The following is a 12,374-nucleotide window of genomic DNA, read 5'->3' as shown; positions in this document are numbered from 1 at the left end:
GCAGCGCCCCCTGCTGGGAGACACGGGGCCTGCAGCGCCCCCTGCTGGGAGACACGGGGCCTGCAGCGCCCCCTGTCAGAGTAAAAATAACCGTCCAAGTTTGTAAAAAATCTTCTGACATGCTGAGTAACTTATCGATGATCAATAATTTAATATTTAAAAGCTGCATCATCAGACAGACATTTCTCTGTTTTAAGGACCAAAATGAAAACGATTCATTTTGTAAAATAACAAAATGAGGCAGAAGAAAACTTTTCCAAATCACTTTTTTCTTTCAATATAAAAGTTATGAAATTTAATAAAAACTGCAGGTTTAGAACCAGTTTGTTCTTCATTCAGAGGAGAGAAGCCAGGATGTTACTGAGGAAGGACGGACCAAGACCCGGAACAGAGGAGACAATCCGGACATGTTGGACACGTTGGACACGTCCCACCCTACAGACTCAGTCTGACTGTCAGTGGCGTTTAAGAAACTATGAAAATCACGGACAGTTTAGAAACATGCAGCGCCATTGTCCTCATTGTCCTCATTGTCCTCCCATCACTTCCTGTCCACTTCTTCTTCGTGGTTGGCGCCAGCGGCAACATCCGGTTGTTGATCATGTGACTCCTGTGAACTCAATGTTTCTGTTGCAGTTTTATGAAATGCTCAATTCAAAACGGAAAGAAAAAAAAACACGGAGAGAAAAACTTTATCCAGAAATCTGGTTCATTACCGCAGAGTTTCTATTAAAGCAAATTTATTTTCAAAATGTCTTCATTCTGGACAGTTGGACAGGTGAAGGTACCGCCTACTAGTCACTGGGAGTAGAACGGCACCGGAGGCCGGTACCGTGTGGGTTCTGGTCGGCTGATCGCTGCTGAGCAGAGACAACATGTCTTCCTCATTGTCTCCTCCTCTTCATCAACCAGAACCTCTGATGAACAGAACTTTGGCCCGGTTCTCAGACTCTCAGGATTTCGCTGGCTGCTGTTGGTGGTTTGGACCTGAGCGGGTCGGCGGGCCGATGCAGAACCCTGCTGTGGTTCCGGGTGGGTCCGTGGGTTCCCACAGGATGCCTGCTGGCGGCACCTGGCGGCAGGTAGACCGCAGACGGAGCCTCAGCGGCTGCAGCTGCTCCAACTGCCGCGGCGGCGCTGGGAACCCGCTGAGTTTCTGCTTCACAGCTTAAAACGAACTGCTGGTGGTTCTACAGGAAACACGGCCCGTCCGGGACCGGAAGAGGTTCTGATCCGGCATCCAGGTTCCTCACAAAGACGTCGGAGCAGATAAACATGGCGGACAGCGCCATAGTTAACACTTCATTACCCATAATCCATCTGGACTCAGAGCGACCTGAGCCGTCTTCTCCCGGGATCTCCTGGTGTTTGTACCGATTGTAGTTCGATTCGGTCCGGTTCGGTCCGGTCCGGCTGACTTCCCACATCAGGCTCTCCTGGATCATCACAAACATAATAACTGTTATTAACGATCAAACCTCCAGCTGGACCCGGTTCTCCTGGGTTCTGGAGGATCCGTCCCGGAATGGCCCAGAACTTTTCCTGAGTGGGTTCTGGTTCTGTGCAACATTCAGGAAACGCAGGAAATATCTAGAACAGAATCCAGATTAAAGTTTGAGTTCTGCTGTTGGTCCACCTGCTACTCNTGTCCCCCTGTCCTCCTGTCCCCCTGTCCCCTTGACCTCCTGTCCTCCTGTCCCCCTGTCCTCCTGGGAGACCCAAAGGTCAGGACTTGCTCCAGACCTTTGGGTCTCAGAAACTTTACCTTCTTGTAGGATGATGTCTACTCTGATCTACTCTGATTTCTCTCGGTTTGCCGTCAGTCCGGAGAACGTTGGACAGAACCGATTCTGGACGCGCTCCTCTTCCTCACTGACCATCTTCATCCTCTGACCTCCAGGTGAGCAAAGAGGAGTTTCTGAACTACTACAGTGGCGTCAGCGCCTCCATCGACAGCGACGCCTACTTCATCCTGATGATGAGGAACGCCTGGAAGCTCTGACGCCGCATTTATGTTTTACAGTGATCACTATTATAATGTTATTAATGTTTTACAGTGATCACTGATCAAATAATTGATTTCCATCTTTAGGATGTCAAACTTTGCTTCATCATTTCAACAGAAACTTTTCATGTGAATTTTTTACTTTATTGTCCATAATCAATAACTGGTTAATGACGGTTAAATAAAGGTCCTAGTTCAAACCTGGCAGTATGTACAGAACATTAACACAGACAAAGCGGAGCCGTACATTCTGGTCTGGATGCTCGTGACATTTGGACCGGGTCGGATTTTACAGCAGCAGCGTTGACCCGACCCGACCCGACCACAATCAGAACAAACAGGTCGCCATGGCAACAGGAAGTTCCCACTCGGCACGCGATGCGTTTGAGTGCTGCAGGGGAAACGAAACTCTGCAGCAGCAGCAGGTTCTGAGGGTCCGGACGGGAGCAGCTTCTAAAGAACGTCTCTGATGTTCCCACAGGTTCTACTGCTGTTAGGAACCAGAACCCAAACAGAACCGGGTCAAACCAGAGAACATGTAGAACTCTTAAGGTTCTGGAGGCTGAACATGACTGACAACCAGCTGGTTTCCATGGAAACGATCTTTATGATCACTTCAACCCAATCTGGGCTGTGATTGGCTTCTGACCCGGTTCTGACCCAAATGATCGGACTGGATGATCCAGTTCAGATGACCTTCGATCTGAACTGAACGGATCAGAACCAAAGGAACCGTTCTGTCTCTTGGTTCTGTCGGGTTTGGTGCTTTGGTTCTTCTGACGGTTCAGTTCTATCAGAAGGTTCTGGAGCCGGATGAAGGAAGTCCATCAGAACCTTCTGGTTGGTTCTGATTGGGTCTCTGAGTTTCCCTGCTGAGATCAGGAACATTTGTGACGTTTGGGTCCAGAACCTTAAATGAAGAACCTCCAGAACGGGTCAAATGGACCGCCTGGTTCTGGTTCTGCTGCCATGTTCCACCAACAGAACCTTCTGATTTAACTGAGCTTCATGGAGAACCAAAGTCCATTTGGATCTACAGCAGGACCTGTGAAACCATCAGAACCGGTTTGGCCCAAATGTTCAGAACCAGAACCAGCAGCAGGTCCGGTCTGAGACAGCGTGAAGCCATAACAACAGGAGAGGATAATAATGATAATAATGATAATAATAATGATAATAATGATAATAATGATAATAANGTTATGGGATGGACAGGAAGTGTTATGGGATGGACAGGAAGTGTTATGGGATGGATGCCCAGCAGATTAAGTTTTTTAATACATTTATGAATTCATGACGGGCTGCACAGTGGTGCAGTGGTAGAGCTGTTGCCTTGCAGCAAGAAGGTTCTGGGTTCGATTCCCAGCCCGGGTCTTCCTGCATGGAGTTAGCATGTTCTCCCTGTGCATGCTGGGTTTTCTCTGGTTTCCTCCACAGTCCAGAAACACGACTGTCAGGTTAGCTGGTCTCTCTAAATCCTCCCTAGGTGTGTGTGTGTGTGGTTGTGTGTGTGTGTTCTGCCTGTCTCTGTGTTGCCCTGCGACAGACTGGTGACCCGTCCAGGTGACCCGTCCAGGTGACCCCGCCTCTCGCCTAGAATGTTAGCTGGAGAGGCAGCAGCACCTCCTGACCCCACTACAGAAAATAGGTGGATGGATGAATTCATACAGGAAGTCCAGTGAAAAGTTCTGCAGTTTGAATAACCCGACTAAACTCAAAGTATTACACAGAAACATTAAAACCTTTATTACAGATGATGATAGAAAGTTCAGCTGGTTTAAATATTTTGCACATTAGGGTTAGGGTTAGCTGGAGGAATCACACAGGAAGCAGACTAACATGCTTTTATTTTGGTAACTTCTGGTTCTGATTAGTGAGAAATCTGGAGGATGAAGAGTTCTGATTGGTTTAGAGTTCTGGTTCTGGTTGAGACAGAGGAGTGGGGGGCGGATCTTCTACCCAACATCCATCTGGAAGAACCTGGAAGTGACCTTTAACCCTCCTAGGTCACTGGCTCCGCCTCCTTCCTCGAACTAAACCTAAAGAGGAGCAGAACCGGGCCGAACCAGACCGAATTCTGCTGGAGGGTCAGAGATCGACCTTGAAGATCCAGAGGAAGGAAATGAAGGCCGGTGCTGAGCATCAGTCTGAGGGGGTGGGGCCACACCGTACCAGGAAGTCCAGCCCCAGGAGGCGGGGACAGACCCGGACCAGGAAGTCCAGCCCCAGGAGGCGGGGTCAGACCCGGACCAGGAAGTCCAGCCCCAGGAGGCGGGGTCAGACCCGGACCAGGAAGTCCAGCCCCAGGAGGCGGGGTCAGACCCGGACCAGGAAGTCCAGCCCCAGGGAGGCGGGGATGGGCACGGCCTCCAGGCTGAGGGCGGACGGGGCGTAGGGGAACAGGACGGGGAAGGTGTGCTTGGTGTCCAGCAGCAGCTGCGGCGGGTCGTTCCTCTCCTGGAGGACGCTCTGCAGAGACAAACAGAAAACACACAAGTTCCTCCTGAACTGTTGTGGTTTCACTTGGTGAACATGTCTTAGGAATTAGGTCCCAGACTTTGACTAGGTCGGTTTCAGCTCAGACTGACCTGAATGTTTCTGATGAAGGACACGGTGACTCGCTCCTCGAACTCGTTCAGAGGCGTGTAGAGGTTCAGGATCTTCACGATCTGCAGGAATCAGACAGGAAGTGGTCACAACCTGCTCCCATGTTCAGGTCCACCAGTAGGCTAACTGGGAGAATATTACAGATGTTTCTTTTCTAAACTCGACTCCATCAGCTGACCTTCCTCAGCTAACAGGACTCTGGAGGTCCACACGGTTCTGTTCTTGGTTCTAATTGTTTGTGTTTTCCTGCTTTTCTTTCATCATTTCATAAAAGCTTCATCTCTGTTCTGTTTATGATCTTCATGTTTCTTTGACTCCCTTTATATTCAGGACGTTTTTGGAGTCGACCAACTTTTGTGACAGTAAACCTAAACGGTGGAAACACGTCAAGGTGCTGCTCAGATCACGAACTAAAGGTGTTTTTAATTCATCATGATCCATTCAGAGCTGAGCAGCCAGGTGTGGAGCTGAACCTCTGACCCGATGAACCTCTGACCTGCTGAACCTCTGACCCGATGAACCTCTGACCCGATGAACCTCTGACCCGATGAACCTCTGACCTGCTGAACCTCTGACCTGCTGAACCACTGACCTGCTGCACGGTCAGAGCCGTGCACAGCGAGCAGATGGCCTCGGCGTCCTGAGACGTTTTCTTCTTGACCTGCAGCAGCTGGGCGGCCTGGATGATGGGCTCCAGCGTGGCCGAAGCTTTGCTCTGGAACAGGTTGTTGGCTCGCAGCCACTCCTCCAGCTGACTGGTGTTGTACCTGAACAATCAGACAGGGGGCAGCAGTCAGACTCCAGCGGTCGGACCTGAACCTCCGGTCTGAGTTCTGGTGGTACCTGAGCTGCATGCCCGTGCTCCAGGAGCAGACGTCCTTACGCAGCAGCAGGTTGTTGAGGGTGAAGGCGTTGATGCAGTGGAACAGCTGGCGGACCACCTGGCCCACCACCTCGGGGTCCAGTCCGTGGTCCCTCATGATGCTGTTGAACTGGCTGAGCTGCCGGATGAGGCCCTGCAGGGTGTAGGTGGTGGGCCCGTCCGCGTCCGTGTCCATGCTGGACGAGCGGTTCCTGTAGCCCATGGACTTGACTCCGGCCAGGCTGGGAATGCTCTCGCTCTCCAACATGGCCGACACTGAGGGGTAGAGATATGGGTCAGAACCTTCAGGTCCAGAAAGAGACCCATCTGTGAACCTGATGACTGATCCTCATGACTGAGATGGAAACCAGAAACCAGGGGGTCCAANGGTCTGAGACAGCGTGAAGCCATAACAACAGGAGAGGATAATAATGATAATAATGATAATAATAATGATAATAATGATAATAATGATAATAATAATAATAATAATAATAATAATAATAATGATAATAACATGAGAATAAAGCCGTAATAACAGAATAAATTTGTCGTTTTGTCAGAATCATTTTTTCAGTTCCTCCATTTAAAGCCATTTTTTAAATCTTTGTTAAAATGAGGAACATCTTTATGGGTTTATAAGTTTTTATCATATCAGCATCAGATTATCAGTCACAGGATTTAAACATTGACTAGAAATAAAAACCTGCAGATGATTCACATCTGATAATATCTCAGGTTTTTCTCTTTATTCTGATAATATTATGACTTTATTCTCCAAATTAAATTATTTATTCTCCTCATTCAGGCTGTAATATTCAATCAAACTGATAAAATAAAATCGTTTCCTGAGCCAATCAGGGACAGAGAAGAAGCTGGGCTCTGATTGGCTGCTGTCGACCATGTGACTCATCCTGTTAGTGTGAATGTGAGCGCTGGGACCAGTAAGAGGAACTGGTTGTTCTCAGGTTCTGGGGGACTGGGGACCCACCGACCGGGTCCAGTCAGTAAGCAGCTATATGAGGTCAAAGGTCAAATACTGAGAGGAGCCCTGAAAAATGAACAGAGATGCCTGAGGAAGGGTCAAAGGTCGTATGAGTCCAGCTTTGGGAGTCAGATGTGAAGGACAGATGAGACGCTGGTCCTCCAGCTGGTGGCGTTGTGCTACTGGCTCTGGTAGAAGCTGGACATGGTGACGTAGGCCTCCTCCTGCCCCGGGCCGCCGCGCCGGGCCAGAAGGTTCTGCGACTCGTCTCCGCGCCGCGGGACGTCGACGGGGGACGGGGCGCTGCTGGGGACGCTGTCCTCACCGTCCGAGCAGCTCAGCAGCGCTGAGATCTCCAGCTCCTCGGTGCCGGCGCTGGAGGCGCTGCTGGTGGTGCTGTGGGAGGAGCTGGACCTGGATCCAGACTGGGATCCGGATTGGGACCCGGCAGCGGACCCGGCCCCAGTGGGCCTCCTGTGCGGCTCCGCCTCCTCCGCCTGAGGCTTCTCCAGCGGCAGGACTCGCAGGGGGCTGAAGACCTCGGGGTTGAGGTCCAGCAGCAGGCCCTGGGGAGCAGCAGACGGTTAGGCGGGTTCTGGTGTGAGCAGAACCTGCTGGTTCAGGAAGTCACCTTGTTCGGTTTGCAGATCTGGACCAGCGCCTGCTTGGGGTGTGGGATGCTGGGCCACATGTAGGACAAGATCCTGAGAGAAACAGGAAGTTAGGAACCAGAGACACACCTGAAGCTCCGGCCGGACATCAGGTCCTACCCCGACTTCCAGACGATGACGATGCTGAACAGAACCACCAGCACAGACATGAAGCTCAGGACGGGTCCGGAGACGGTCCGCTCCATCTCATGGGGACTCGGCGGCTTCTCCTCTGATGAGGGACAGGAAATGATGTCAGTGGCTGCAGCTCAGAGCTCTACGCTGCTGGAGGTCCGATGTTCTCACCAGGCGGCGTGTGGAAGGAGAACTCGGGGCTCCAGGTGCTCCAGGTTCCCTCCAGAGAGCTGGCAGGGATGGACCGGACCCTGACCCGGTACTCAGAGGCCTGGTGGAGGTGCTGCCTGTCGATCTGCAGGAAGTTCTTAGACGTGACATTCTGGGTCTGCAGGACGAGATCAGCAGGTCAGATCCAGCAGAGGTCAGAGGTCAGACTCTCTGGTAGCGCTGACGGCCGTACGATGTTGCTGCCGTTGGTCCACAGGTTGAGCTGGAAGATCTGGTTGTCCAGATTCAGGTAGTCTTTGCTGTAGGGGATCTGGAAGTAGATCACAGCCCGGTTCATCACGGGATCCATCGTCACGTTGAGAATCCACGGACTTTTGGGCTTCACTGGAACACAGAGGCAGAAAGAAATGTTCACAAGAATTCACTGTCAAAGTGCTTTCAGTTGGATCAGGGTCGCTTCGTTAGGGTCAGGGTCGCTTCGTTAGGGTCAGGGTCGCTTCGTTAAGGGTCAGGGTCGCTTCGTTAGGGTCAGGGTCGCTTCGTTAGGGTCAGGGTCGCTTCGTTAGGGTCAGGGTCGCTTCGTTAGGGTCAGGGTCACTTCGTTAGGGTCAGGGTCGCTTCGTTAGGGTCAGGGTCGCTTCGTTAGGGTCAGGGTCACTTCGTTAAGGTCAGGGTCGCTTCGTTAGGGTCAGGGTCGCTTCGTTAGGGTCAGGGTCGCTTCGTTAGGGTCGAGGTCGTTTCTGTCTTCTCTGTTTAGATTGTTGAACATGAGATCAGTATTTTAATACGTTTTAATCTGTTTAGTCGTTGATTTAAATTTTTTCATGTCAGCAGGAGGTTAGGAGGTTCCTCTGTTGGGTTTTTTCTCTGTCAGGTTTTTCTGTCAGATGTTTTGTTGACTGTTTTGTTTCTTGGTTTTTTATTTCATTTCTGGAAGTTTTCCTCAAACATTCAGTCATTTGCTGCTTTTTGACAGGAAATGTGATTCTTTATGTTTTTGCATGTTTGAAATCAATTAAATATTTCATTTTTTGCAACAGACCAACAGAACTATAGACAGGAAGGAAAACAAGTTTGAACGTTTTAAACATTTAAATCTGAAAAGTGTGGGGGGCATGCATGAGTGAAATGCTGAAGCAGCTCTGGTTTCTGTTTCAGGGTGTCAGAGTAAAGGGGTTAGGATATGAAACTTTTTCACCTCGATGCTGAAACTCGTGAATCGTTTTGTGGCGTTGTGGGCCGGCGCGGCCCAGTTCTGGACTCACCGATCTTGTGCAGCTGCACGATGGCTGAAAGCCGTCCTCCTCCCCGCCGGTGGACCGTCACGTTGGCGTCGGCCACTGGAGACAGACCGCTAACCGTGCCTCCATCAGCCCTCACACATTTCTGCTTCGTTCTGTTGTTCTCCATCCTCTCCTGGCTGCAGAGACGAGCAGAAGGTTCTGTCAGGTTCTGCTGGTGGGTTCTCTCAGGAGAAACCGGAGCAGAGAGCCTTACCAGACAATCATCTTGTCGATGGGGTCTCTGTCTCCGTCCTCATCGTCCTCGTCGTCCTCGTCTCTATGGCGTCCCAGCAGATGGCAAGTCAGGCTGTTCGCCCGGACGCTGACATGAGAGCTGCAGCTGAGGCTCAGTTCTGGCAGGAAGCAGAACCACAACCACAGACAGCAGGGGACCAGTCAAAGTTCTGCCTCAACCAGCCACAGTTATTTATGTTTGATTCAGCAGCAGGCAGCTTGGCTGCTTTACGTCATAAAAGATGAAACGTGACAGACCATCGCTCAGAAACCAGAAACAAACGATTCAGTGAACATCAAACATTTGATCTGCTGATCGGCTGCTTTGGTCTGATTAAAGGAGATCAGGGTTTCAGCTGTTTTTCAGTTTGTTCCAGATAAGATGGAAGCTGAAAGCTGCTTCTCCACGTCTGGAACCAGAACCAGAGTTTCTCTCAGGTCCTTCCTGCCGCAGACAGCAGAGATGTTCCTGTGTGTTTCTGACCCAGCGGTCTGGTTCTGTTCGGCCCAGCCGAGTCCAGTGGGTCTCACCTGAGTCCGGGTCGCGGTCCCCGCTCTGGGCCCGGCTCCCGGCCACCTGCAGCAGCAGCAGCATCAGGACGCTTGTCCAGCCAGGCAGCATCGTCTCCATGCAGCAGCACTAACTCACCTGTTCTCCGCTCGCCCTGAACTGCTGCGACACCGTGGCACTCAGCAGCAGCAGCAGGCGGGGGAGGGGCCAGCAGGCAGAGGAAGGAGGGAGGCGGCGCCAGGTTCACTGAGGTTTCAGAGACAGGAAGTTTGTGGATCAGAAAACATCTTGATAAGCAGGAGGTTGATTGGCCAGAAGAGCTGCTGCTGCTTCACATGATGCTGCTGCTGCTTCACATGATGCTGCTGCTGCTTCACATGATGCTGCTGCTGCTTCACAAGATGCTGCTGCTGCTTCACATGATGCTGCTTCACATGATCCTGCTGCTGCTTCACATGATGCTGCTGCTGCTTCACAAGATGCTGCTGCTGCTTCACATGATGCTGCTTCACATGATGCTGCTGCTGCTTCACATGATGCTGCTGCTGCTTCACATGATGCTGCTGCTTCACAAGATGCTGCTGCTGCTTCACATGATGCTGCTGCTTCACATGATGCTGCTTCACATTTTGCTGCTGCTTCACATGATGCTGCTTCACATGATGCTGCTGCTGCTGCTTCACATGATGCTGCTGCTGCTTCACAAGATGCTGCTGCTTCACAAGATGCTGCTGCTGCTTCACATGATGCTGCTGCTGCTTCACATGATNGGGTGTGTGTGTGTGTGTGTGTGTGTGTGTGTGTGTGACAGACCTTCAGGACCTTCTTGATGGCGTTGATGCTGGAGGTCAGCAGAGAAATGACCTTCTGGTCGTCGTTGATGTAGTCGGCGTGGCGGATGCACATGAAGAGGATGTAGGCGGGGAGGCAGGGGACGGTGGCCGACACCGAACCGGGTCGGATGTCTGAGGACGGAACAACAAGCCTCAGGTTCTGATTCATGAAGTCCGGTTTGGTTCTGATGACCAAACGCTGGCGTCGGTTCTGGATCACTCATTGACTTCTGAACCCATTCTACATGTTCAGAGCTTGTTCTGGTACCAAGTCATGGTTCCGACATCATCCGGTCCTGCCTCCGGTCAGAACCATGAGGTCCAGTGGCGGTCTCACCTGTGATCAGGGTCTTGATGAGCCGGGCCTCGTCCTCCTTCAGGTACTCCAGCATCCCCTCGAAGTCCTTGTCCTTCCTCTTCAGGGTCTCCTGGCGGATCATCTTGTTCTTGTCATCCTTGTTCTGATCGACATCATGAGCAGCAGCCTGAGCTGCAGAACCAGAACCAGAACCAGAACCGGTCAGGTAGAGACAGACAGAGACATGTCGAGTCCGAGACATGAAGACATGAATTCATGTCCATGTTTGTTAAAGACGAAGCAGAGAAAACATGTCCCATGTGGACACCTGTCCCCCTTTGACAGAGACATGAGGACGGACAGTGAAGCTGAGGACCAGAGGGACATGTCCACCATGGACACAGTGCTGGCGCCCCCTACCTGCCAGCTCCTGAACCTTCTTCATGTAGATCCTCAGCTGCTTCTTCAGCTTCCTCTCGTTCTTCTCCATTTTCTCCACAAGGCCCTTGAGTTCCTGTGAGCAGACAGAACCGGGTCAGNTGCTGCTTCACATGCTGCTGCTGCTGCTTCACATGCTGCTGCTGCTGCTTCACATGATGCTGCTGCTGCTTCACATGACATTGCTGCTTCACATGCTGCTGCTGCTTCACAAGATGCTGCTGCTGCTTCACATCCTGATGCTGCTGCTTCACATGATGCTGCAGCACCATCTGATGCTGCAGCATCATGGACTTCCTTGCAGCTCAGCTGAAAGCAGAACTTGTCGTCTTGTTTCTCTTCTGCAGCCTGGAGGGATGCAGCTGCAGCAAGACCCTGGGGTCAGAGGTCAGCCAGCAGGGAGCTGCAGCAGAACCTGATTTAAATAAATTCATGTCAACCAGAATCAGAACCAGAAATAGCAGCTGGTGGTCACATGATGCCATCAGCAGAGACCACAGAGCTATCAGCTGCAGCGATCAGAACCTGCAGCAGAACCGGCTCAGAGTCTAACCCGACCCACTAACCACTTCCTGTCTGTCTGAGCTTCTTTGTTTGGAAACGAGGCCAAGATGAAGATGAGACGCCCTGAGCTGCCGTCGACAGGAAAACTGGTCACATGATCACCAGAAACTTCTGACCCAATCAGGCCTCAGCCTCGGTTCTGCTGGGCCTGGCTGTGGTTCTGTCTCACATACAGCATCCTCTGCTCCAGGGCATGCTGGGAAAGCAGCGGGTGAGCCAGGTCGATTCTGGTTCTGTTAGGGAACCAGAACCGACCTGTTCAGATGAAACTAAACGATGTTCAACATGCTGTTCTGACAGAACCGGAACCAGAACCTGAACAGAACCTTCCTCTGCTGGGTGCAGATGTTTGGATCCAACATGAAAATTCACAAAGAGAAAAACAATAACTCATGAATTATTGCTCTGGGTAAAAACAGGAACGTTTCCCGTTTCTCACTGATCCTGAACGCATCTCCAGCTCAGACGGTTCTGGTTCTGGTTCTGGTCCAAACTCTAAAGAGTAGAGCAGAGAAACAGAAACTACAGCAAGAAATAAACATAATAAAGTTTAAACACTCAGGAGTGAAACAGGACTGGTCTAATCAAAGTAAGGAACAAAGAGTAACAACCAAACCTGAAGTCAACCGAGGACCCTGATGGGCCCCATCGTTCTCTGAGATCCATTCAGACTGAAACTTTCCTCCTTCCTGCTCTGACAGGAAGTCCAACATTCAAAACGCCTCAGCCGTGAAGCTGCAGGCCGCACCATTCAGCTAAAGCCAGGAGTTCACTGTAAAAACTCAGAAACATTCAGAA

General features: G+C 51.1%; 4 protein-coding genes across 4 annotated transcripts in view; 1 reads left to right on the top strand and 3 right to left on the bottom strand.

Annotated features, from left to right (window-relative positions):
* capslb (calcyphosine-like b) overlaps positions 1-2,209 on the top strand; it is a 6,547-nt gene extending 4,338 nt beyond the window's left edge. Inside the window, exon 4 of the mRNA XM_016667445.1 lies at positions 1,901-2,209. Within this exon, the coding sequence (XP_016522931.1) occupies positions 1,901-2,002 (102 nt within the window). The 3' untranslated portion in view covers positions 2,003-2,209. The remainder of the gene's footprint in view (positions 1-1,900) is intronic.
* Positions 2,210-3,727: 1,518 nt separating this feature from the next.
* LOC103132535 (unconventional myosin-Vb-like) lies at positions 3,728-5,837 on the bottom strand. The gene is made up of 5 exons (XM_016667446.1): positions 5,456-5,837; positions 5,205-5,379; positions 4,594-4,674; positions 4,334-4,474; positions 3,728-4,294 (listed from the first exon to the last, which is right to left on the bottom strand). The coding sequence occupies exons 1-5, from the start codon at positions 5,740-5,742 to the stop codon at positions 4,283-4,285; spliced, it is 696 nt and encodes a 231-aa protein (XP_016522932.1). The 5' UTR covers positions 5,743-5,837; the 3' UTR covers positions 3,728-4,282.
* An 88-nt stretch (positions 5,838-5,925) lies between these two features.
* Positions 5,926-9,674, bottom strand: il7r (interleukin 7 receptor). The gene is made up of 8 exons (XM_007544343.2): positions 9,464-9,674; positions 8,913-9,051; positions 8,681-8,835; positions 7,648-7,799; positions 7,416-7,572; positions 7,230-7,341; positions 7,091-7,163; positions 5,926-7,025 (listed from the first exon to the last, which is right to left on the bottom strand). Exons 1-8 carry the CDS (start codon positions 9,561-9,563, stop codon positions 6,639-6,641), a joined length of 1,275 nt encoding a protein of 424 aa, XP_007544405.1. The 5' UTR covers positions 9,564-9,674; the 3' UTR covers positions 5,926-6,638.
* Positions 9,675-9,719: 45 nt separating this feature from the next.
* LOC107835162 (unconventional myosin-Vb-like) lies at positions 9,720-11,092 on the bottom strand. The gene is made up of 4 exons (XM_016667444.1): positions 10,995-11,092; positions 10,614-10,766; positions 10,208-10,408; positions 9,720-9,730 (listed from the first exon to the last, which is right to left on the bottom strand). The coding sequence occupies exons 1-4, from the start codon at positions 11,062-11,064 to the stop codon at positions 9,720-9,722; spliced, it is 435 nt and encodes a 144-aa protein (XP_016522930.1). The 5' UTR covers positions 11,065-11,092.
* Positions 11,093-12,374: the final 1,282 nt, after the last annotated feature.

Source organism: Poecilia formosa, unplaced genomic scaffold (genome assembly GCF_000485575.1).
Source record: "Poecilia formosa unplaced genomic scaffold, Poecilia_formosa-5.1.2 Scaffold1113, whole genome shotgun sequence".
Classification (NCBI taxonomy): Eukaryota; Metazoa; Chordata; class Actinopteri; order Cyprinodontiformes; family Poeciliidae; genus Poecilia; species Poecilia formosa.
The sequence above is the reverse complement of the archived record's forward strand: the minus strand, read 5'-3'. Positions and strand labels throughout refer to the sequence as shown.

Excerpts from the sequence above, each read along its gene's own strand:
- il7r (XM_007544343.2), bottom strand. The coding sequence starts at position 9,563 with ATGGAGACGATGCTGCCTGGCTGGACAAGCGTCCTGATGCTGCTGCTG. Across the intron at positions 7,800-8,680 it reads CGTGCAGCTGCACAAGATCG|TGAAGCCCAAAAGTCCGTGG; the intron begins GTGAGTCCAGAA and ends TCTGTGTTCCAG. Across the intron at positions 7,164-7,229 it reads GTCATCGTCTGGAAGTCGGG|GATCTTGTCCTACATGTGGC; the intron begins GTAGGACCTGAT and ends TGTTTCTCTCAG.
- LOC103132535 (XM_016667446.1), bottom strand. The coding sequence starts at position 5,742 with ATGTTGGAGAGCGAGAGCATTCCCAGCCTGGCCGGAGTCAAGTCCATG. Across the intron at positions 5,380-5,455 it reads AGCACGGGCATGCAGCTCAG|GTACAACACCAGTCAGCTGG; the intron begins GTACCACCAGAA and ends CTGATTGTTCAG. Across the intron at positions 4,675-5,204 it reads CGGCTCTGACCGTGCAGCAG|ATCGTGAAGATCCTGAACCT; the intron begins GTCAGTGGTTCA and ends TGATTCCTGCAG.